General features: G+C 41.4%; 1 protein-coding gene and 2 long non-coding RNA genes across 7 annotated transcripts in view; 1 reads left to right on the plus strand and 2 right to left on the minus strand.

Moving 5' to 3' along the window:
• Positions 1-11,444, minus strand: part of Tmhs (Tetraspan membrane protein in hair cell stereocilia) — a 60,137-nt gene extending 48,693 nt beyond the window's left edge. Inside the window, exons 1-2 of one of the 4 annotated variants that reach the window (XM_086978243.1) lie at positions 11,306-11,444; positions 569-1,244 (exon numbers count right to left, since the gene is read on the minus strand). In XM_086978243.1, coding sequence (XP_086834369.1) covers positions 569-761 — 193 coding nt within the window. In that variant the 5' untranslated portion in view covers positions 762-1,244; positions 11,306-11,444. The other 3 variants (XM_022811969.2, XM_022811959.2, XM_086978244.1) reach the window with 3 other exon arrangements.
• A 24-nt stretch (positions 11,445-11,468) lies between these two features.
• LOC147758899 (uncharacterized) lies at positions 11,469-26,176 on the plus strand. The gene is made up of 3 exons (XR_015319715.1): positions 11,469-11,583; positions 18,112-18,195; positions 25,390-26,176. It is a non-coding gene; the product is annotated as an uncharacterized LOC147758899 (long non-coding RNA).
• LOC147758900 (uncharacterized) lies at positions 18,351-24,556 on the minus strand. 2 transcript variants are annotated; one of them, XR_015319713.1, is made up of 3 exons: positions 22,504-24,556; positions 19,550-21,557; positions 18,351-18,517 (listed from the first exon to the last, which is right to left on the minus strand). It is a non-coding gene; the product is annotated as an uncharacterized LOC147758900 (long non-coding RNA). The 2 variants fall into 2 exon arrangements; XR_015319714.1 differs by having other exon boundaries at positions 18,351-18,529.
• Positions 26,177-26,473: the final 297 nt, after the last annotated feature.

Raw genomic sequence — 26,473 nt, forward strand, 5'->3', positions numbered from 1 at the left:
CCATTCACCGATCGCGGATTAGATTAACGCAACACGTTCTTCTCAAATTTGCTCCGAATAGACTATCTCCTAAATCGAAAGTTCGATCTTTTTACTCTGAACAGCGCAAGTTATCTACCAAAGATGCTAAGGTCTACTTTTTTCCGGCCAGGGCTTGGTACGACTTGTCATTGGCTTGCTTAGATGACCAACATAACGGAAGTTACTACAGTGATTACGAACTAAGTGTAAAAGAAAGTAAGCAAGTTAAGGCAAGGTTGTTTTTGATTCTGCTGCCAATACATGCTAACAGACACGGTTTTTTTTTTCTATAAGTTATTTACATAATATTATCACAACTTGAATCGAAGTACACAGCAAAATTAGCACAATAGTCGTACGTCACTAGACAGGCATGGAACCCTAATAATGAAAGCTAAAAATAACCTATGAAAGAAATTGGGTTTTATCATTTATGTGACCATATGAAGATTAATTGGATGCGAGTCGAAGTAGTACGAGCTTTAGATGAGGTATTCGGTGCTGAGTTTAGTGTGTATTCAATTAACTCGTTAGATCTTGTACTTACCAGGCGAATCCTTGGTGTCGCCTAGCCAATGGGGCTGGAAGAAGACAACGCAGTCTATAATGCAGAAACAAATGCTGAATACGCCCCACAAGACGGCGATGGCACGTGAGTTCTTCATTTCGACGCGTAGCTCATCGCTGTCTGTGCGATAAAGCGGTGAATTGTTCGAGTAGCGATCACTTTGTGCCCACATTTTCTGTGTTTTTGTTATTAATGGCTCAGCAAGTAACGCGCGTCAACTGAGACGTGTTTACTGTGCGTTGCCGACAAAATATCCGACTACGATAACAACAGCACTAACTAACCTCACACAAACGTAAACACAAATCACGTTCACGGTAATCGACAGTGATCGTCCACTGTTCGCAGGGACGCCGCGTTATATCGAAACGGAGTTCCGAGTTCTTTACCCCGGGAAAATCGAATTATTTGGTCCCACGAATGAGTGTGTTAATGGTGTTGGTGTTATACCGCGAGTCACGCTTAGAGCCAGGCGTCGTCACGCTAGCGATACAGACGCTAGAGTAGATAGCGATGAATAAAGGCAGCTCTCGCTGATATAAACTTGCCAAGTCGACGATGACAACGGATTAAATGTTTAGCGACACTTTGTAAACTATTAGGTAAAGGTTTACGTGGTGCCGATGCTGAACGGTGCACGGGCGGCAGGGAAGCTCTGAAATTAGGAAAGAAATCGTTTGGAGCACGTTAGGAATGTTAGCAAAAGTCATCTGATCGTCTTTGTTTTTGGTCATATGTCTAGCTGCCGCTAGTCACTAGTGGTCGTCCACTGCGACTACGGTCACCGCAAAGATAGTCAGTGTGATTAAGAAAAAAAGATGTGCGCAAATCCGACGACAAGACGAGAAGAAACGTCCTCGCCACCTTGACGCTCACGAAAAAGCTGTTGGGGATTGAAACTTGGCTAAAATGAGATCTTATTATAGCTGCTACTGGCGGTACAGCGTCGGATTATTTTTCTATTGTGCGTCTAGTAAAAGCGTGAAGAAAATATAGTCTGGACCCCGTCAACAAGTGAACCTTATTCTAAGGCTTAACTGAATTATCCTATAAGCAAAGATATTTTTTGAAGAACACGAGTGGGTTCAGGTCAATGGCGTAATTTAATTAGCATAATAGGCTCCAAGTGAAAATCGTATTAAGAACCATATGGCAACGATAACATGAGATGAAGATTTAAGTAAGTGAATGACGGTATGGTACAATAATGGCTGGTTGGTAATGCGTACCCGATCTTCATCAGTCATTAGCCAGCGCGTAGTGCCAGGCAATATGTGTTATCTACGAATATACAAAAATAAACGTTGTCAGCATTGAACCTAATGAGTAGACAAAGCACGACTACGCCGCCTGTGTTCTGCGCATTCTTGGAGGACGAACTTGCAGCCTTGCAAGTTAAGCGTAGTAATAATTAATTAGTTTAGGCCATATTGCTCGATAGTGAGTTGTGCCTTGGCCGAATACGGTATTGGCAAACACCTTTCCACCGCGATTCGCCAAGGGCTTCTTGTATCGACGTTGATGGGCATAATAGGCATGACACTCGGCAACGTTTTACAAACGACTTTCCAGGAAACGCTATCGACGTTGCTAAATATAGTACGATAGCAATGTGTTATGCTACCAATAGATAAGTGTGTACGAATAGGTATTTGGTCAATGTTTTTAGACTTTAAACATAGATCCTCTGCTCCGAATTTCTGTAATGATTATCATCCTTAGCGCCCGATCAATAAATAGTAGTCAAGTGTTTTTTTTTTCGACCTTTTTATCTTGCGTATTTGGTACCTTTCCGTACTGGAAAGTCTAAATCAGCATACGCTATTTATTTGTAGCTTTGCATCTATAGCATTATTCTATATAAAACAAACACGGGTGATGAGCCATCTACGTAATATAATTTTATATTATAGAAAAATAAAAAGGAATTGCTTCGATCGGCCGCGATTACGTATGTAAGCAACTGACAATATTCTCGAGCATTAATAAGCTTAACTGAATAATTCCCGTCTGTTCATGTTGCATAATTTAACTATAGATTTGATTAACTTAATTTTGAAATTACAAAAACCGACACGGCTATGACACTTCTAGTTACACCGAAGCACATATGCTCTTAGTGGCTTGTACGGCAGACGTTCTGGCTTGAGAGTCATTGTTATTGTCAACCCCCGTAGAGCAACTGACTCAGACTGCCGCCTGTCCTGCTCTCTTGCTTATTTCCGATCTATGAAGCACATCCGTCGAAAATCTCGGGTAAGACTATGCCCTGTCACTTTTCAGCACTGTTATTTTTTGCATTGATAGTTATTATTGGCTTCTTTTTTTTGGCCTATATGTTTCCTTTTATTTTGTCCTGTTACAATATTTTTCAGTTATTTACTTTCTTTCTTTTCATAAACACGCCGTTATCCGTTTTTGACGCTGAGACCTGCGGGGCATCAGTTCATTTAGAAGTCTTTCCGCTGCCGAAGCTGGGGCCGTCGTCGCTACCACCGTTAACTTCACACAGAACTTTTACCGGCAGGGGTAAAAGCGAGTGGCAATTCTTGTATCAGTCTATCGCAACAAGAATTGCAGTAGTTGTTTTTGCTGCTGCTGCTGCTAGCGCCCATCACTTTCGATGCTGAAGAACTGCAAGGTTGTACTTTAGCTTTCGGCATCGTACTGCCTCACGCTAGAGCTTTCATACTGACTGCTGCTCACAACTGTCGCTACAATGGGCCTCTATGACCCGCTGTAAACGGTATAGTAATCGACCAGTGAGTAAAGGTAGGAACCAACAAAGCCCACCACTACCCGATTCGGTTCTGGTTGGATTTGTGATTGCCGTTCTTCTTTTTTTGGTCTTTCAATCGAATGGGGTCGGCCACCGGCCAGCGGCTTGAGCGTCAACAGACCTAGCAGCCGTGTCACAATCAACTGCTTCGGGTCTTCAGCCGTTGCGAAGACTTCAGCAGCAGCTTCAGGAGCAACTGGTGTTGTTTTCACTTCTACTGGACGAAGGGAGAGCAGCATGCGGGACACGTCCGAAATCAAACGACGAAACCTACCACAACTATTTTTCTCTTTATATATATATATATATATATATAGGAGACAGAGTATATATGTCTATATACACTCTCTCTATCCATCTAGGTGTTCTCGATCTCGTTTTTTCTTTCATGTCGCGTCCACAAATTTCCGCGAGCCTAATGTAATTCTTCTACGCAGTTTCGCCATTTTTGTTTTTACGCGACGGGTATTGTGAGTTCGGCTGTTGTGCAGGGATTTTGCGGCAGCGGCCGTACGTATGGTTCGTGGTGTAGAATCCCTGACGCCGTTGTTGTGGTCGTAACTGAATTGTCATGACTACGAAACCAACCCTTTGATCGTTGTAAGTTCGCCAAAACTGGCTGGCTACGTTAAATGCAGTTCGAACACAAAACGCTATCTCGACTCTTACGCTGTCCCTCTTGTGTCTCTTTCTTAAGGATGAAAGCGGAAGAATCGGGGCCTAGATGAATCGACAGTGAGAAGCAAAGCCATCGCTATATTAGGAAAATACGGCCTAAAAGGCTAGCGGCGATAAGATAATAGTAATACTGTCTTAGGAGCAGTGGCAATAGAAATACTATTCATTGACGGCATGTTAGCTGGATCCTGGTCAACGACGTCTAGCGTCATCGGTGATACACTAAACAAGAATGGCGAAGACAACATTTGCCCGAACTTTATGGGAAGACTGAACCGTAAAGCGTGAACGAGATAAAAGTAAATCGAAACCAGCTTCAAAAAATGAACGCTATACCTTTGAGCCCCCGTTGGTTATCTTTGCTTGGCTTACCAAACGAAACTCTCCGCTAAATAAACAGCATTCAGGTTAACGTAGATGTGTGTCCATGGGTAGGTATACTTGGGTTAGCTACTGTTTGTACGTATCTAAATTTGCCGTAGTACATAAATTCGCCTCTTTCACCTTGATGACGGTTAGGTGAGCTGTTTTACTAAAGCTGCTTAGTACCACACTAACCGCATCTGCCATCATAGCTACGTCTTCGACGGCCGATTGACGCAATGGTAATGACAAAGAATAAATATCGGCTTTCACTCATCTGCCGGCTTAAAGTCTGATTTTACGATGCGGGTACCCACCCGCATCTCTCGTTTTTTCTCACTATCGCTCCCTGTATTGCTCAATATTTCTCATTTTATCTTTATCATTTATTTTCTGCTTTGTAGTTTCGAAATCCTCGAATGGCGAAAGTTACAACGTCGGCGCCCGCCAGATTACTTCACTTAATACAATAGCTATACACAGGAAAGTATACCTACAGTTGAAGTGGTACACACGCGCCCATTTAAACAAACAGTGATCCAGTGTCAACTTAACAAGCGAATTTTGCTAGCAAGTGAGGAACTTGGCTAGGGGCTGCGGTTTACCCTTTCCTCCAGCCGCCTAAAGCCCCTTCCCTCGTGCCAACGTCGTAATACAGGAGTTTGTCTGTTACAGAACAGGCAACACCCTCCACTTCTGTCAAACAGAAGCGGCAGTTGCCACATTTATTCATGACCGAGTCAAAGCAGCTACGAGATACCTATGGACAAAGATCGAACCGTTGAAAGAATAACGGCGACGATTATATGACATAAATACCGCGTACGTAGTTAGTACAGTTGAATAGAATAAGCAAACTGACAGGATCAAGTACATATTTAAAATTCAATAGAAAAAATCGCATTTATTACGTACGAACCTGTCTCCTTATTAGTCCTACATATGATGATAACAGGGCAGCACAATATACACGTTTTCCTATAATATGCTTGATAACTTCCATCATGTAAGCACACGTGCTGTGCTTGATAACCATTACGAATATGATTTTTCTCGGGAAACAATTTAGCCAACTATTATGTTTTTACCGTGTTTCTTGGATGTATATACGCCTGCGAGTAGCAATTAGACAGGTGGCCATTATATGTACATCGTAGATGACAAAATGCACAAGGGCAAGTGCACCTGCAAATGTTAACCGCCTAAATACAAAAGACTGAATTCGAGACGACGCCAACGGCTTAAATGAATCTTGCATAGAATTCCTGCCGCCAAAACACCCATATATATATATATATATATATGAAAGATTTGGGCATAGACGTAGCAGTTTATGTCTGCATCTTTTGCGCTCACTATATAGAAAGAGTATAAACAGAGAACTTCGACGAGACCTTGTTTAGCTTGCGGATGTTTTATGACGGCACAGTGTTCGCACAACGATCATAAAAAAAAAACATATGGGCGCCTGGACGTTTTTCTTCCTATCTCGTCAACAGTGTTATTATCTATGTTGCTATGTGAAGTTAGACGTAGTATAACAGATAGCAAAGGCGTTGCTAAAAATAGCAACATAATAACTGGTGTTAAAATTTTCGATACTTTTTGCTTTTGTCTTACGTTCTCGGTTTAAAAATAGTGAGAATAGCACGATTATCTGCGGCATAATCATGAGCAGCCTTCGTTCCAATCCACGGCTTGATTTCAGTTTGCAATTAGCCCACATTGAAGAAATTGGCCCAACTGGCGCTAATCGAGTCGGGCTTGTTCCTTCATAGAAGCAACCGTCGAAAGGCTACGTAAAATGCAATCCGACCCAATGGATAAAAACGCATCAAACACTTGAGAAAAGCAAACTCCGCCCGGAAATGAAAAACCATCGTGCAAAGTTGCAACACTGAACAATCATTCTGATCGCTCTAAAATGAAATTGTTCCTGTTTTCCGCTTTTGGTCGTTTCGCCCAAGACTCTTGAGCGGGTTCAATCAAAAACAGGCCGCCACACGAGTCGCCTGCACTCATTTCGGTTTTGGCAACAGCATAAGTTGATAGTCTCGTTACGTGGTCTTCTTCGATCTACCATTACTTTAGAAACGAGCCTACCTCTTAAAGCTATCGTCGTGACCACAGATGTTGATGCGGGGCGAACCCCCTGGAAAAAAGAAGCATGCGAGAAATGTTCGCGACCAACCCCTCCGAATGACTTGTTGCCATTAGCCAAAGATGATTTTATCATAGGTTTCTTGATGATGGCCGCGTTAAATTGCAGCCTTGGGCTTATTGCTCCAGGCCAACAAACTGTTCGTGTGCCGATTACACAGGCTTAGAATAAAGGGGGCATAATCTAAGGACGTTCGCCTAACTGGTGCAAATTTGCCATAGCCGTCCGAGCTGGGCGCAGAAAGGAGGGTACTCTGCACCTATACAGGAACCTGATGCACCACAACTAACAAGCAATCGTATGATTGAGCGAGACAACATTTTTATGAGACGCGTTTTAAATACACTCTTGTGAACTATTGGGCACGTTCAGCATTAATAGAGGTGCGCAAAAAGGATATATTTCTGAGCTAACTACTTCGATTCAATAGAACGTCAGTGATACAGGGCTAAACCCTTGTCGTCGCTTCAAGACTTTTTGGCTAAACTCACTAACAATCTATCAACATGTATAATAATCATTGTTTTGACATACTGGAAAAATGATTAAAAAAAAAAGTATGGATACTCAGATTTTTGGTGGTCTTGTAAATATGCAACTGTATTTGTGCTGTAGGAGGCTTTTTCATTGATCAGAGACTAAGGCTGTTCAATAATAAATGAATATAAAGAAAAATGTTCATTGCACGGAACTCTGCGTCTGTCTCTTCTGACCTGCCTATAGCGTGCCTGTAGGCGCTTTGCAAGATGGGACAAACGTAGACGTATCGTTGTATCTGAAGTGTGTAAACTCTATGCACTTGAAACACCTAAACCCATCTCATATTTGAAAATCCATAATATTATCAGCGTCCTGCTTTTATTCGGAGCATTATTGCATTTTGTTCTGTTCTGGCGTTGTGACAGACATCCGAGTCATAAGTCGCCATTGGAAAGGGTGGTTCTATCAGTGTCAGATTAGTTTTGCGTCATCCCGCTTCACCTAACAACGTGTTCATTTTTAGCTACATGCATATTAAATAGTTGACATTGTTGTTTCTGTAAGCTCCGGTCGTGGAAAGACCCATTTGTTTGGCGTTAGTTATGTGAAACTCAACTGTTCTGAGGTAACAAAACATGCAACCCTCTATCCAAGCTTTATATGTAATTTTAAAAGACATGTTCAAGATAGGTAAAGAGTTGATTCGAAAAATTGTTGCTTGGGTTATTCCAGCTAGAAATATCTGCACAGAATCATCACTATGATCCGGTAGTATTTTTACTTCCCAAAGGCGATACGTATTTCTTGATACTTCATCGCTTCTTGGTAACATTCAGTTTGCCAACGGTGATCTCAAACTGAGATCTTAAACGTCTCTTGGATGCAACAGCTGGGCTGTGTTCAGGCCGCTCGATCATACAGAGGAGTCGTGTTGTAATAGCTAAGATCGTAATTACTTGACGACGTAATAAACGAAGCCATCAGACACCATCACCCCGGGGTTATTAAATAGGCACGGTCCTGACACACCATCGAATAGCTATTTATTAACATCAAAATAGGGTGGAAGAAATAGGCTTGAAATTACTCAGCAGAGAAAGAGCACTGCTACTGCTATAATTTAGTAAGCGTCGTGGAGCCAGATGAGATAGACTACAGCTTTATATTGCCATTTCTACTACACCTCAGCTCATCGAAAGGAAGCTTTTTCCACAAATACGAGGCTCATAGAAAAAAGGCCAATGTAATCCGTGTAGAACAGTTTGTATCCAATCGACTGACGTGTAGCTGACTAATAGAATATGTGACCATAGACTGAGTACAGGGATAGGTTGTTTTAGAGGTTGCGATCTACAAATAATTAATACTCTTCACTCAACGAAACGTTACTAAAGTTCGTTGATAATAGGTTGATCACTAGGGACGCTGATTTGTTACATATAGATCCTATGAGTCATTTTGACCAATATAATGGCAATTAATCTAATTATAGGCTTGTTATAGTTTGTGGCCTGGGAAGAAATGCAAAAAAAAATTCCAAGTTTTTTCAACGGCTGCGCTTAAACAACACGACTGTTTCGCTCATCTAGCGATACATCACCGTAGTTACCCAGACCTGTGAATAAGAACTTTACCCGAATGTCAGTAGCCAACGTCAGCCGTAATAATGGCGCCATAAACATACATTTAGCTGAACAATTTCTCATATATAATAAACATATTTGCATACAATAGCGAAAACGTGCAGCTTTTATAAATGTCCTGACCGAAACAATAGACCGAAATAAATTTATAAGATCATATGTAACAGTCACCCGGATCGATCCCGTCTACCGTAACTGAGGCTTTCATACAATAATTGTACAACTCGTACGTCAACAAACAACAATCTTTGACCTAAACTATAAATCGATGCCAGATGCTTTCTGATCCAGCAATTACGTATATTTTTCAAAAATATACTTGCCACTATTTAGTCATGACAACCCCGCGCTAACACATGAGAGGGAAAAGAGCTCTGCGCTTTACATGGAAAGCTATACATATGTCCCTAGCCGTCGGTCGACAAAATATATTAACAACGTTTTAACGATTTGCCAATGAGCGCACACACAAATAAAATATATTGACAAGCTACAATTGGTAAGCGGCCAGGAAATTCGGAAATCACGGCGATAGAAAAATTAATATTCACTGTGCCAGTATTATCAGAATGACATTGTTTTTATGTTTGATGTTTATCAGTGTTCGACCGAACCCATACGAGATACGCACAAAAAAAACCCAACTAGCAGATCATAAAGTATCGTAATTTGCCCCATATAGATTTTATAAGAAAACGTCTTACTTATTCTAGAATAAAGTCGAGATATATCGTAGCTCATCTACTATACAGTCTGATGCTATAGACACTACTTGAGTATCTAATGAGCTAAAACTGTCGTACGATACGTTATCAATATAATTGTACTATTAGGCCCAACCAAGCTACGATTGAAACGACGGGATTTATGTAGAATTTCTATGTATGCGAATGTTTGGCAATGGATTCGGGTCGTTTCGACGTACGGATGCCTCACCGCTCGTGTGACAGAAACACAGAGTGTCCTGCCGTATTCAGGACGATCAGTGAGCTAGGCCTGAGTTGTAGTAAACAATCACCATCGGTCAGTTTCGCCCAAGTACGTATGCGTACGGCGACTGTCTGAAGAAGTATACAAAAAACAAAAGGACCGCTAAATCGTTCCGCACAGCTCGTATATTTTGAGAACAAGCTGCAATAAAAAAAAACAATGTACAAGCGTGAATTCGGTTTTTGGTCGGAACAAAAAAAATCTGAAACGGCAAACAGTTTGCGTTTCAGTTTTTTTCCTAGACGACATCCTAGATGACCTTAAGCATGTTATAAGCAAACTGGTAATTCTTTGGGGTGTTTTTCGCTATATCTCAGTTTTGATGATTAAATCGTATATGATCGACATCATCGATCGAGGATCGTTGGATCTACATGTGTGGTTATTTCTCAAGATATAGAGAAACATATGTACCATTGACACACAGTATATGTAAATAGTTAATAAGCTAAGCCCGATATTAATATGACTGGGTAAAATTAGTTATATAAGCGCAGAACCATTGCGATTCCCGGGCGTGTTATTGTTCTGACCAGTTACACGTCGGTAAGTGAAGCTGGGTTTCCTTCCTAGCTTTGTGTTGTGTATCTAACGATATAAACTTCGTATATTGCACATCCATAAGTAAAGGTACTATTAACCTAGGATATTAAAGTGTCAGGTACAGCCTCACAGTTTCTTCCCGTTTTCGCGCAACTTACCCTGAATAATTAAACTTGTTCTAAAAAATTACGCCAATTTTGATTGTTATTATTGTTGTCTTACACATAAGAAGCTAGTTATCGACTGCATAGTACCAGCCAGTGGGGTGGTATGGGGCAATTTCTTCTCGCATATGTCCACGACAGATTTTTGCCTAACTGTGTCAGTCATACTAAGCCAAAAATCACCCTGGCCATATTGAAGCCAGTCGCTAAACTTTCAGAATATCAGGAAACTTATCCATAGGTCAGGTTTGTCCCGACAATGTTTCTGATACCTTGAGTAAAGTTATAAATAATGCTATCCTACCCCGTTGGATGCCATAACAGCACCGATAGCTGGCCTCTAACAGCGTATTTTTTTTGTGATTAAATTGAAGAAGATGTTGAAGAACTTTTCATGACAAACATGTGCTTGTTCCAATGATAGGTTAGCCGAAGATTTGCAAAACGTATGAACTTAAGGACATGACGCGATCGAAGTACGTGGACCAAAACAAGGGTCATGGGACAAACAACTGATCGTTGCCCGGAGGTTTTTCGTCAGCAGAAATTGTTTTGGCTTCAAAAAAGGGTGCTTGGAAGTAATTAGGTTATAGTCAGTTCAGGCATTTGCTGTTTTCTGTGTATTGCGATGTAGACAGGGTGCATTAAAGTACACAACGATCATTGTTTGAAACAGTTTTCTAACATTGATAAATTCATGCAAGATGAACTCTACCTTTCTCTGCGTCATAAACACTGGCTCACATAATGCTGAACTTCAACAAATCTTTGTACCTCAAATCTTCTATTATACATAGGGTTATATATCGTCATGCATGCGTACTACACCTGATAATAGTCACCCGTATATCATTCGTGGATGAGGTTCTAGATAGTCGATGTCACTATGGTTATTTATCCAATGAGGGCACGTACACGTTACTAACAGCGACGTTTGTGATTGCAATTCTAAGTGATATACATCACAACGAAGGATATCCACAGCGGAACGAAGCAACGCGTTAACTAACGAAGAAAAAAGAACGGTCGCAGCACGCGCACAACGCCACACAGATCACTTCTGCTCTGAAGGCGCAATGGACACTCACCGTTATGATTGTCAGTCGAACCGAGAGGGCAGCTATCGTTACCCTCACCAATTACGCCAAACCATGAATGTTAAACATCTTTTGGCGCGGAGCAGCGCACGCTAGGTAAGAAGGACGCTTGCGTGCCATGGTGTTCATAAAGAAAAGATTCGTTTGAGCTCTTTTTTCAACTAGAACTAACCAGTCGTGCATAACCACGTAGAAGCACTAAATACTTGAATTTATTCGAATTAGTTCTAAATTAGATAGTGTGTTCGATATATAAGCGACCGATGTAAGACAAACGAACAGTACACATATAAGCTAAAATGTCAACGTGGGTATGTCCATATGGTGTATTTCAACAAAGAGCACCGGGAAGAATCGATAGTCGATACGACTGATCGCTAGCTACCACCTGGAGAACAAACAATTAACGTTTTTGCTAAGATGTACGTTCGGCTTAGATTACACAAGCCAAAACGTCGGTTATCATTCGCCACGTTCCTTTCAGGTAAGTTAGGTACTTGCGTGTAAACGATCCACCTTAGAGGATTTTGTAATACGCGGCTGGTGGAGGTTCATAGCAGTCGACCGGACAAAAGTGGCAGTTACGCATTCACACTACACCATCTGCAGGGGTTGTTTGCACCCCCACAGCATTCTAGTGGTTCGTTAACAGCAAACCTCCGCTCCCAGCCCCCATCTATTCTATGATATGTCTAGTTATGACCGCGTCGGCATGCCGGAATACTTCACTAGTTCTGAGGCCAACAAATGGACTTCAAGCAATCGATCTCGAATTGTTCTTAGGTTGTTGACTGGTCTTTTAGAAAGACTATTTTTATCCGAGTGACACAAACCTTGAAGCAAGCACCTCGTGTTTACCCCTCACCATCAGCAGTATGGACAAGCATTGTGCAATCGATCAATAAATGAGCCAATTATACGGTAATTTGCTCCTGTAGAAGACTTAACATTGACGGTGCAACTGGCAACGTTAGCTGCAATAGCGGGTCTGCGATGGCTTAATGCGGCAACGATAGATTTCTACGCCATATTTGTACCATTCAGTTATTATCCGGTTTGAAGCATCGCAGAGAGGTACCTCATCCCAAGACGGAGATGTTTCCACCAGAATCATAGTCGCCCATTACTTTTGCGTCTAATTATTACAGAGGTACGATGCGTTAGTCCATCTACAGAATCATCATATGAACAGTTTGTTACAAAGCATCACACGTAACAGTACTGCCAACGAATCCAGCAGGTTAGAAACTCTGGATTCTGAGTTGGCTCGTTTGTAGTATACGCATGTACGAGCGTATGCTGGTATCCGTCTGGGGTGCTACAGTTTTCTGGCAACCATCAAACGCAGCTTTTTTTTCCTTTGATGAAATTACTCATTGGCACACATCACTACGAAGCTGGCTTTCAAGAAGCCTTTGAATCACAACGTTCGTAAGAGTCCGGCTTTTTTGCCACGATCTATATGGATTCCACAAAAAGATCATTGCCGCTAGTAGCGACAAAGCATCGTTATTATGTTGACTAGTGCACAACGCGCGCTTAACAATTATCCCTATTAGTAACTAACCAGAATAAACATTATTTTAGATAATCTATGTCCTTACTGGGAACTGGGTTGCTACCAAAGTTCTGCAATGGCCTGTACTATCTTAGGGCTTATGTTTAGAGCACAATATGTGTGTAGGACTTCTCTGATCGCCGTTACTGAAAGTCTGCTTGTGTAATCTAGTTCGCCTGAAACATGAAAAAAGACAGATGCGCCAAGCGTATTCGAACTGGGAATGACCTGGTCCAGGCCAAACTTTATGGGAGCTATAGGTATTGATCTAGCCGAAACCGGAGTATTAGCATAGGTATCGACGTAGACACACCTTTTAGGCACCTATTTTTAACTACATATGTTTATTAATGGGGACAGCTCCTGGCCTAAATCCTCGTCAGTGTTGGCAATCAACTATTTCGAATGGCGTTGAAGTGTCGGTCGTATCGTACAAGCCAAAGGCTATTAGTTAAACATTTTTGTAATAGGTCCAAGGCCGCGCATGGCCAGCACGTGTAGTGATCGAAGAGTTATTGCGCATAATTTAGAACCTTGAGGAGTACAAGTTATTGCTAATAGAATCCCAAACGTTTTTCCGTGCTTATAAGTAGTTTATTACTTTTCGTGTACGTCGAATCTCATGATGTTGTATAATTCTGGTAGGCATACTGCAGCCTGTCTATGTTTCTAATTATTGCTATGACCTAGGTGTGTTCGGGCTCGAGCCTAGGAATGGACACTCGGTTCGTGTCGTGCTGAGAGCCAGCCGTCTACCTAATGGCGATACCTGACGAGAAACTTGAAACGCAGCGGCAAATTGCAATCTGCAATTTTTCGGTGACGAAACTGTATGTTGTGGAAAGCTTATTACATAAAAGTTATGCTATCGTTTTTTATCAAAACGGTTCCGTAAGATTTTACACAGTAAAAATATATATAAATACGTGTGTCTCCCAAACCAATGTGTGATTTTTCGAGGCACATGTTGCGAAATTTTAACTGAGGCACTGGAGAAAAAGAAAAAAAAAGCAAAAAAAGGACGAGCTTTTTACGAACTGCGTCCAGGACATATCGAAGCACGTGCGATATATTCTTGGGACGATCGGCGCAATTATTACCAGTAAAGAACTGCTTAGAGCACATTGTCGGCATAGTCGAAAGATGTTCGTGCCGCCCACTACGGAAGGATCTAAAATAACGTTAAACAAAAGAGAAAGTGGCTTGCCGGATCGATTTAGGCATAGGCTAATGCTTCTATTCTATGGGTACCAGTGCAATTCGTCAGTACGATATACCGCCCGAGACAAAACGGTCAATTGGCCGCCAGATCTTCTATAATTGAGGAGTTTCACGGATGAGGGGTCCGACGATCGACAGCACTCGTATCATCACGATAGATAACGCACTATCTCATGTGCGTACGAAAAGCGCGATCCGAAAATGAAAACGGAACTAAACGATGATTTCAATTTGTACGTCCCCAGTTTTATCTCAGCGTAATTTCGGTTGTTTCAGTGTCCAGAAAAACCGTTAATGACTTAGCTCGAAACAAGCTAGTACTTGCAAAGTGATGAAGGAAGAAAAGCTTGGAAGAAAAAGCAGAAAAAAAAATGATAATATCTCGACATAGAGTGCTTATTGGACGCATTGGTCGTCTCTAACGCCAAGCCATATTTAACTTTAAAGAAGTACGAAGAACTGCAATAAACGTATTTGCATTGTAATGAGGCATATGTGATGCCCTGATTATAGTTTGTCAAATAAGATATGATCTACGCTGCCATTTCGAGGGAGCTGAGCTGACTGTAGAAGCCTTCCAACCTCTCGATTTCGTAACAGAATGTGAGAAAATAATATGATCAATAATATAGCGTTAAACTCTGTTTAACGCTAGTGATACATATACTTACTTATGTTATTCAGCTTCAGCAAGTCAGTCGAAAATTTTTCGGCTTGCGCTCGGGCCGCTAGCGCTTCTGCAAAGAGAACGCGCTGCCAAAAGCGTAAAGGAAGTCAAAATGCTATCAGTTGATACTTATAAATTCAATGCGACTACCTCCATTATCGTGGTAAATATGGTAGGTATGTGCGACAATCGTTAGCACAGTATACCGAATTCATCTGGAAACTCTGGCTGGAGTTCGATGCAAAAATCATAGCGTAGGTCGTATGGGGAGACACAATGAAGAGCTTCAATATGGAACATCCTTCGTTTTGCTGCTTTAGGCAGCCGGCCGAGATCGTACAAATTGTCGCTAGCGTTGTATATGTACATTAAGAAGAGGCTACGAACAAAAAAATAAACATGCCTAAAATATCAGGACAATTATCGATTGCTACAGTAAAGGTTAAGCATTGCCATCTTGGACTGAGAGAACATTTTCGTCGCAATCCTCTCAACAGCGACACTTCCATGGCGGATCCCTTGTCTATAGCTCGAAAGAAGCTTCATCTGTCAAATATAGCTAAATATTTCTCACAAACGTTTGGTTAATTCTGGTTTATTGAAATCTGAAGATCACTAGTGAGGGATCGCATCGAACGTTGAATTTCCAGCCAGCGATTAATATTACAGTTGTAAGTTGAAATTTATGATGTACGCTTACATTTTAATTAAGGTGGGCTCTCAGATAGCGTAGATCAATTCAAGCTTGACCTTTGCATCTCCTTGAAGAACCGCGATCTTTATAATACTCGAATTAGTGCTGCTACGTGCGCGTTCAAGCATCCATATCTTGGGAACCTTTCCGTTCTCGCGACCTTTGACATTCTGGTTTGCTGGAGCCGCAAGAAATCATACTGCCAAAAGGACCTCTCTAATTCTCATCGAAACGGATGCGGTTATTTAACGCTACGGTCGATGCTAGTGGCCTTCATCACCCTCCAAGCCCCGCTATCGTTCGTACATTGCATATTGCCGTAAATGGATGTTATTGAATTTGATGTATAATCTTTGTCGCTAGCGGGGAAGGGGAAGGGGAAGGGGGAGGGGGAGGGGGTATCTGTATATTGTTATAATACGTGGAACAGTCATGTAGCCATGTACGCTTCAACAGACTCTCGGGGCCATTGTGTCGTTTCAGGTTGCCAGCAGCGGCAGTAGCACGGCGCCGCCGTCGCCTGTCGCGCGTCTGACGACACGCGGTCTAGACGGATGCAAATAGTCGTTGCCCAGATCAACAAACACTTAAATTCCAATCTTTCGCGCTAACGGTTCGGCTGTGGGACAGCAGCAGCAGCAGCAGCTGGAGGGTTTAAGCTTCATTTGTCTAGCAATGTATAAACAACTAATCGCTGCTATGATATTGCGGTCTTGTCTACGGCTGTCTTTCTAGCTATAGCGGGGACTTTTATGTGTATCTGGACGTACAGGTGAGCGTAGTTCTTTTATGCAGCATCGGACCGTATCGCCGAATAACATTCCCTTCTATTCACTCGTTGAAATTGAACAACACCCGTAATTGTGGACCACGCAACGCCCCCACTGTCTCTTAACGCTTAGAAAAAATGCAAGGCATATAAACGGATCAATGGAAGGAATCTGTCTATGTACTATTGTATCGTATAGAGGGTTCGATGGACAAAAGTGCTTTCTTTTTGTCAAACAATCGCTCGGACGGAAACGCCCTGCGAGGTGGATATATGTAGATGCCGGCGCGCTTGATTCGTCAACTCACGAAGGCGATAGTTTTGGAAGTATGATAGATGCTATCAAGTACGGAGGTGTAAGATGTACAATAGTGAAGAACGGGCTAAGGCCGAAATCTCCTACCAGCTGAATTTGAGTGGACGAATTACGCTGAACGGTGTTTATTCCAAATTCTGGCCCATTACAATAGACTGGGAAAAAAATCATTTTGAAATTCATGGCGAACTTATGATAGACATATGGTGAAACCTCATTGTGTAGGGCTCTCCCGAGTTTTTTCATCATCACATGATATCCTAGTTCAGTTCCGTTATTCGCTAACGGTGCGGGGCCGAGGGGGCGGATAGGCAAATAGAGATATAGCCAGTGGCCGGTTTCAGTGAGGATTATTCAGGCTTATGTTGATCTTAACGCTTTTAAGCTCCTGTATGTAGTTCTGGATTCCTCAGTGGAGCAAGACTTTGTTGTTTACTCCTAAACAATCAATAAGCGCAGTAGTTTGGGTTCGTCGAACTACGGTGTACGTTAGCCAAAAAACGGTGTACGTTCGCGTCCAAATACGAAAATATAATGCAATACCCATCGACTGAAGAAGCTCGTGGGTATAGTCATCTATGCTTGATGGTCCTCAACCTCTTTTGACTAATGAAACTTCCAAACAAATTCAACTAACTAAAAATTCTTTCTGTGATTTATTCGATTTAACAAAGTCTCCAATCGAACGCTGTATTCCAGTTGCTTTAGCCGACAAAAGTATTCCCTATGTACTATATCTAATAATTCAGCTTAGGGATATCAACTCTGGGTTTGTTCGAAACCCTATTTTTATTTCATATATCGCTCCGCATTAAAAGTAAAAACATCCGATGCGTCCAAATGTCTCAAAAACGATAGTTCGGAATATCCAAAAGGCTGTTCCATTTTCTTTCCCTTAAAATATCTTGTTAAAGCATATTCTAGGCGCAACAGATTTTTTTTACACTTAGATGTATATATATATATATATATATCCATCAAAAAGGCCAAGGGCCAAACTTAAACTAATTCTCAACTTCTATAAAACATCTGACGACGAAATACGAGAAAATGAACGAGTTTTTGGTGAACGCAATACCAACTACGGGTCATCCTCTTATCGAAGTAATAATGATGTTGTTGAAGAAAGAATGGATCGGGGACATATTTAGAAAACGTTCGGCTGGCGCTCATGGGGACAGGGGTTTTGCACGCAGTCAAAGCGCCCACTCGCTAAATGGACGACAGATAAAAGAACTCCTAGTGGATTAGCTAAGAAAAAGTTGAACTTGTATCTGTTGTCTCGTGATCTTCATTGTTACCGTTAGTAGAATTGTCTTCGATTTGCTTGCTTAGAGTAGCAGCAAACAAGGCAATGTCCCATCGTGCTCGTCTGAAGATTTGTCCTATCATCTTGCAGGAAAAAATATGGAGGAGCGTTATGTCTTCTTTCGTGAGTTGAGAATTGACCATACCTGCAGCTCGTGTTTCGCCCTATTCAGCCGTAAGCCTGTCCTAATAACCAATCGGTAGTTGCAAAATACACAAATATAAACACTGCCTAAAAAACATTTTGCGCGGACGCTCATTACAGCCATAGTAGAAAGCTATATATATATATGTTTTCAATAACTGGACAAAAAACAAATGCGTCTAATTTTTTCTTTATTTTTTACATTAGTACATGCGAAATACCCATTCAGCCAGTGGCATCTTGTAGCCGCTTAGGAAGAGCGACTTGACAACCGCCGTCTCGGCAATTACGGTGACTCGTTTTCTAGTAATTGTGTCGACAATCCACGTTTTCTATAGCTGTACTCGATAACCTGTAAATAAACCTTGTGGACAGTTTTAGCAAAAATATTAACTTTGCAACAGGCAATTGCTACCAAAGGAGAATTATATGATATAATTAATGTTAGTGAAAAGGTGGATAGTCGGATTACGTACAAGAATATCTGTACGTACATCAGAAGCGAGCTAGTCGATATGTGTTCCACAGGATTTGAACTAGAAACCCCGTCTGTACGGAGTATTTGAGAACTGACACGTGCGACTGTGAACTTCAATGTACCGAAAAAATGAGCCAAACTTATACGCGATTTTGAATGTTCTACGTAATAGCTAAAAAGAACGAGCAAACAATATTAACATGGGCTGTATTTATAGAATATCATATCTGCCTATATACGTTTCAAGTTTTCCGTGTATTAGCGCCTCAGTTACGCATTGATTCGGACGGTTGGATTATTCTAATATAAACAAAAAAACAAATTTGTTTTGACAGTTGCGCCAAATCACTACGGAAATAAGGTGATTGGAAGAGGTGTATCACATTTAGCGAGCCACGAGCGCTTTTCCTGGGGAAATTGATCAATTCGAAATTTTTATGATAAAGTTAAAATACCAATAGCGTTATGACTAAGTGTTTTATGCACTTCGCTCGAATACATATCCTTCGTTAGTTTCCTTCAGCTTCCTTAGAGGAATTGCAATTGAAATGTCCAGCGCTTGATAAACAGATAACAAACATAGACATATATATCAATGTACGGTCCGCATACAGATGAATGGAATACCAGCAATCTTGTATAAGATTGCTGGTATTCTTGTTAAACATTCATAATCCAGGCCGTATGGCGGAATGAATGAGGTGCAGAAACGTGGGTATAAAATGGGTCGCACAGTAACTGTGTGCCTTGAATAAGGCGGGTACTACTTCATAGTACGAGAAAGCAAAAATCTAGACAATGAGTAGTTAGACATTAGAAAAGTGCATGCCTCGGTAGAAAAAAGTTTAGGGAAACTGTTCAGTTAATTATAGGTGGTTTGTTCTAAAGCAAAACATGTAACCGTACCTGACGAAAATTGTCCCTTCTTCTTCTAATGATTTCGACATAGACTGTGAAGTCCATCAACTCGGCATCGAAACGTAAGCAAAGTGGTATCGGAATTTGTTTCTACTGTATAGTTTACGACGCGTTCGATTCGTCTGTGTCCGAATATGCGTGTTGTTTACGATCTGCTGCCTGCGTTGTTGTACTCTTGCCTTCGAATTTACGAATGTTGATAATTTTTGAACTCGTCCTGACGACTCCAGTCGGTTCATCGCGCTACGCCATATCATCAACTTACTACCCAGTAACTCCACACAAATATTATTCAACTTTCTGCGAGAACCTTGCAACAATTGCTGTTGCTGTTCTTTCCGATCTGACTTTTAGCTGAACGTGTTTACGGTGTGTTCCACGTCTTTGGTAGCCAGTACAGGCGATCGATGTCACCTTGAGCGTTCACACGCTGCTGCTTCTGCCGCCGCTAACGTCGCCGATCATTGACCGATTCTGACAGACAGTGCGGTATCTGTTCACGCCTGATCTCATTGAGCCACGCTTACCAGAAGGGTTTCCACGTAACTGCAGTGATCCGCCAAGTCTATTACACGAATAGTATCCATCCGTATTGGCGGCACCACGCCACTGACGGCACAAAGAGTAGTAGCAACAGCAGCAGCGTTCCCATCGGGGTACTAGATAGGATGTGGTCGATCGAGAGACGGAGTGCGATTATGAAATACGTTGAATTCTGTAGCAATAACGGTTGTGGTAATAGCGCAGCCAGCAGCGGACGCCCGATTCGGTTAGCGTCTGGCGGATGATGGTTATTTGTGTGATTGCCATTCGCTGATAGCCGCGGCACGAGACGAACGCAGTGATGAAGTCCTCGACTGGTTACAACCGTTAGCTCGTCTTTCGGCCAGTGCTGATGAAAGACGAGGTTGAGTAAAGACGCTTGAAGTAAAAAGTCATGGATGCAGAAGCTGCTGATGCTGAAGTAGTGAATCTTTCAGAACGATGAAGCTCTTTAGCGTCTGTACTCTTGTCGCTAGCTAGTAGACGCTAATGATGGATAGGTGAGCTGGCTGCTCATACATTGAGTTCTGCGATCATTGGCCGGTTGGCGGCTAGATAGAGAAGAACTACTTTCTGGTGTCTATGAATTACGTAAATAAGCGTTCTGGTCAATAAGTTGCCGTATATGTACGGACACGTCCAGTCAGACTTTTTGACTGCATGCACACTGTTTAACGACAGGCTTTCACATATTAGAGAGGCCTGTACGGCCTTTTTGAATTACGAACTTAAAAATTTCTTGATGCATATTATTTCAGTGAAAGGTGTGTTTCGCTTTAGAAAATCAATTAGCGTATTAATAAGGTTATAAATCAAGATTTGTAATGATACAAACGGCATTGTGTAAGACTGTAAAGTAGAATGTGCTTGTTAGAAAGCACATATTTAAAGACTATGTAACTTGACAGTTATAGAGGCAACACAACTTAAAGATAACATGGAGCCTACTATATGAGTTTCCATCAGTTTGGCTTATTACTTATTCTGCTGATTCAGCAACCAGTAACCGATTAACAATCATGATATAAATTTCAACAGAGCTTCTCCGTGCAATGCAGAATATTACCTAAGCGAGGCTGACTGATCATCAACAAGAAGATATAACACTCGGCTGTTGGAGTACTCTATTGTACCAAACTAAATATACATTTGTTTTGTATTCTATAGGAAGCTTAAAGAAGACTATAGGTTTACAGGTGATAATCTAGAAAATAACAAAACGATAGCGATACAATGCGACATTACGCTTACATCAACACATTAGTTAACGCCCGCGGCGGTGCTTCTCGGTTGGTCACCCCGTGACATCGATGGGTTTTGTCTAACCTTACCGTAGAATAAGACCAGTTTATCCGCTTTTTCTTAAGAAATTCATAGCATAGTTGAATAACTTCCTTTTTTTCTCGTTTCTCACAAAAAATCTCATTGATGAACGACGCCCGATTACACACACCTGCACCAAACAAAAATAGCCACTAATGTATTGATCGATGCTTTGATCGTTTGTATCGTTCAACTCGTTAATTTCCCCAGTCAAATTGGCTGAAATCGCTCAGTATCAACATTCTGAACTATGAAGTATGTCGATAAATTGTACGTTCCGTAATTCAGTTAGTATCAGTTACCCAATGTTACAGACTGTTCTTATTGGATTTACGGGACAATCTGTTGATTGAGTCGATAGGACGAAAGCATCTAGATGACAATAATGGACGTAACAGCTATCATCTATGAGTGTAGAAGTCAATTTGTCTCGCTTCTGATTAATATGGAGTCCATCGATGCATTGTTATTACCACATACGTATGGGTACAGCCAAAGCTTGGTGCAGATTGTAAAGTTCAAAAACAGTATATGAATCTACCTCGCACACTCTAGTTCCACTCCAGTCACAGAGCAAGCTTCACATGTCAGAGTACGTGAAATCACTCAGATACTGTGGCAATATGGATAATAGAGGATATTATAGAAGCATTATAAAGTCGAGTAAATATTGCTTTCATCTTTCAGATGAAGCTAGCCTCCAGCGTCTGTTTCCAATGGTCACTTTTATGTATTTTCTATAAAGCCATTTCCTTATCGTGGTGGTAAGGTGGTGTGAAAGATACAGATTGAAAAATCTAGGGCCGTCATAGCGCATCAAATTCGATGACGATGACACGTCTTTCATTATTTCAAGGTAACTGCACATACGCGACGCGTCAATAAGTAAAAGAAAAAACCATTCCAATCAGAAAACAACGAGTTACGGACGAAAGAAAAACTCTGATACTAACACACACAAACCTTTCTTAGAATGGTGTTAAATGACTCGCTTTTCATTGGTAAATAACAAAATATATCTCATAGATCAATATCTAAACAAACTGAATTCTAGAAGAATGAAGAAATTCACTTACTTAATGCAGATAGATACGGACGCCTATGGATAGACAGAATAAGTTGAGCGCAGAAATGGAACACATCACTTTTCAAAGTCAAACACCGTAACTGCAGCCTCCTCCAGAAGCTACCAGGCTGCCCCGAAGCCGTCAGTTCAAGCCCCCATTCCCCCTTCCCTATGAGACAGAACCTTAGTGATGGACGGTGGCAATCTTACTGCTGCGGCCATCGTCTGTGGGAAACTCTCTGATCATCTCATTTTCGGTGACCGTCTTAATGTGAGATGCCTCAGAGCGACTGCGGCGCTTGATAATAGCCACTAGCGGCCACATGCTGTAGGTCGCCTTGTCATGCCATCAACAATGGGGCATTACTCGCGAGAGTTTGTCAGGGATTTTACCTTTAACCAGCGTGTGGTATCTGGGATTAGTCGACACGCTACACGATTTGGCTGTAACGCAGAAGTGGCCTTGTGACTTGGGGCGACAGTAGACGTATCCGTTATAACGGTAAATATCCCGTAGCGATATTGGTAGTATCAATAATAGTCATCGCCCGGACTCCGGTTGCATGACTGCGCTCACCTCTGCTGTAGCGTTGATGTACATAGATTTCTGATACGTATGCGGTACAAGGTAGCCAACCAGCTGCCGGTAGAATCGTTTACTTTAGCCTTAGCTTAAACACAGTGATAATAACGGCTGTTATTACTCATGACAGCAGCCGTAGTTTTAGTTATGATAATCACCATTTGAAAGCATTCGAAACACATGAATTGGTTCCCACGCCCGCGATCGCGCGCGTCACTTCTGCGCCAGTAGACGACGGTCGTCTGCTTACGTTCGATGATACAGTGGCTTCGAGAAGAGCGATCAGGAGAAATCGTCAGAGTACGATCATAGCCAAGGCGTTATATTTAACGCGTGGTTGCTCTCCGCCGACGGCTCTATAGGAGTATTAGTGGAGGTTTCAGATTTGCATTTACATTACAGGCTCATCCCCGCCATGTGCATCGTACCTAACACTGCTTTTCAAATCTATATAATTGGCTGCTAGTGAGCCTAGAAATTTTACATGATCATGATGCCTCGACTGGTTCCACTGGCTGTGGCCGACGCTTCCATCGATTTTAACTTGGGCTACGAAAATTTAACCTGGCTGATCCTGGAACAAATATGTAGTACATTTTTCTCGTCTAGAGGGGGCGTGTGAATGTGCTTATCCCTGTATCGGCACACGCCCCCTCTAACGTGCAATCTCGTCACATTATTATCCCTAAGCGATATCAGAGGGGAGTACCATTCAAGCAGTGGCCGGTACGAGTGGATGCTTATCTTCGAAATCGTAAATGCGCAAATCTTTCCATATTGGTTGGGCATCCTCTTCAGCTTAGTTTTTTTTAATCTGTGATAGACAACATTTTTTTACAGGGCTGCCGAAAAAACTCCGTGCACTACCTTCACTCGCCTCTGTGCTTCCAATATGAAATGGTTATGAATTCATGTAGCCGATAACAACGTAATAAGGACTGTGTTTTTTCCGTTGTCGACTGTTGATAGACTGACATGCCTACTAAGAGGCCCACAGAACGTTCTGTCCTGCTCTGACGTGAACAGATAATTTTGCATATTTCGAAGTACAGAGAAGTGAATTAGAACTCACGCGGTAAAATGGGTTAGAGGGCCCGTCTTGTCTCAGATTAGTATCTGCATAAACCGGCATTTGGTTGAAATCAGTATGATTCGCAGACTGAAATGACAACGCTAAATTAGGCCAACGCATGACACACAGTCTAGTATAAAAATAACTTTATGTGTTATGAATAACTTAGCCTACATTCTGGTAAACTTATTGATGTCCACACATCTTCACCCCGCTCTCAATAATCTTCTACAATATATATAACTATCTAAAATATGTAATATAATAACAATACTAGTATATCATAGATTATATAACCTAGATTACTGCATCAGATACAATAATGTCATCGGATATTCAGTACACAACGCTGCCATAGAGAAAGATAGCCTATTTCTTTTTTCTTATCTTAAAGGCCTTTGATTGAAAGTAAATAGATTTTGAAAATGTATTCCAGAATTGCCTGTGATTAGTTTATCAGCGGTAGTCGAAAATTGCAGCTCCAGGTTTAGAACATTTATATGAGTCGTATCCCACATTTGACTTTACCTCTCAAGCAATAGATTAGAAATACCAGTTGAACCATCAACTTACGCGGCACTTACCAATGCACCGTTTGGCATTGATATTGATAGTACAAAACTAAGCCGTCGTTATTACAATTATAGCAATATTAGAGAAGCATTCTGCTATACCTACTTTAATGGAGAAAATCGGCAAGTGGTCCTTGTATTCTAAATGGCCCATTTCGAAATTGTGACTTGCACTGTACCGAACAATTAAAAAACAACTTGGAGGGTTTGCATATTTTATACAGGCGTCTGTGATCTACTCACTGAAAAGTTACACAGAACTATTAAAGATATTTATATGTAAAGTTGAATTCAATCATTACTAAGAAATTTCAAGGTTGTAGCATACTTAAACGACTTGGAAGAAATCATTCAGGGCCGCGATTTTTTGTTTCATAGTATTATTTTATGTTACTCCTCTGGTGACATACGCATTCACACGCATCCAAGAAATTTGTGCTCGTCTCAAATGCTAACGTAACTATTATGGACGTTTACAACATTTAGGGACAAAAGAACAAAAACAAAAACGTTCTTCGTGCCTGTCGTTGTTAACAGTGTCCAGATTATTTGCCCGTGTGCCTGGTTAAGTTTTTTGAATGTAGCTTGCTACAATTGCGACAGCTCTCTCTCTCTCTCTCTCTTGCTTCAAAACTTCTTAACTTCTTACGAATACTATTTCTGTGTTAGGTAATTGTTTTTCTACCTGTAAAACATACGTTGGACAAATGAAAACATATAGGTGACCAGAAGTGACGCTTCGCACCGCGTTCCAGCCGACGTTTTTGATCAGCGCTTTCGAGGGTTCGGCGACCGTTATAATGCTTGGCTGTGTTGAAGTTCGCACTCGGAAAAGGTTTTATCGGACGTTTTCTACTTAAGGTATTATATATCCATACGCATGTTATGGAAAAGTGTTTTCTATAGCACGACAGTTTCAATCAAATTTTATTGTGAATTTATCGGTATCCGCGACACTAATCGCGTTACCTCAGTATATCTAGGGATACCAGCTATCCATAAGTGGTGATAACCTATATAGAAATGTTGTCCAGTTTTTCTTGCTTTAAAGTTGAAACGATAGAGATGATGAGACAGTCAAACGTCGAGAGCTGCCTTCAACATATATGCTGCTAGCACAAATCTTCTCAAAACGACAAATGGTCACCGTTTGGCGATATTCCTATACAGAAGAAACCGATTTCGGTCATAAGCTACAAAGACATCCAAGTATCTAACTAACCCCGATATTAATCCGCCCCTTTAATACAGTAAACTTAGAAAACTCATCATGAGCTTAACTGAAGCATATCTTCTCATTAATCTGTTGACAGCAGTTATCAATGATAAGATTATTTCCGACAGATTTATTCCGACTCTTGATGTACTGTGATCGTATTGCAAACAGCAGTCATGAAGGACCAACAAAAACAACGTCAACGACGATAACGATAAAGAAACCTAAAACTGTTGATACTTCCGGCAGTCTGTGATCGGCGACTGGCCTGTCGCTCGGAACGTTGTATCCATCTTTTGATGGCGTCTGATTTAGAGGCGGCGGAGCTAAACGATGCGCGAAACTTCAACGTGCCATGTAACTGCTCTGATCGACCGATACACTACTACGCAGTGCTTACCCATCATTCATCAACGCTGTCGTAACTGACTTTGGCTGGCCTCGATACGACACGAAGTAGCAGACGTTAGTCATAAATACCACCGGTTCAGTGATCCACCTCGTCTGAAGTCAACAGAAAAGGAAAGTACCCACATG

The sequence above is a fragment of the Varroa destructor genome, unplaced genomic scaffold, assembly GCF_002443255.2.
Source record: "Varroa destructor unplaced genomic scaffold, Vdes_3.0 BEIS01000001.1, whole genome shotgun sequence".
Taxonomy (NCBI): Eukaryota; Metazoa; Arthropoda; class Arachnida; order Mesostigmata; family Varroidae; genus Varroa; species Varroa destructor.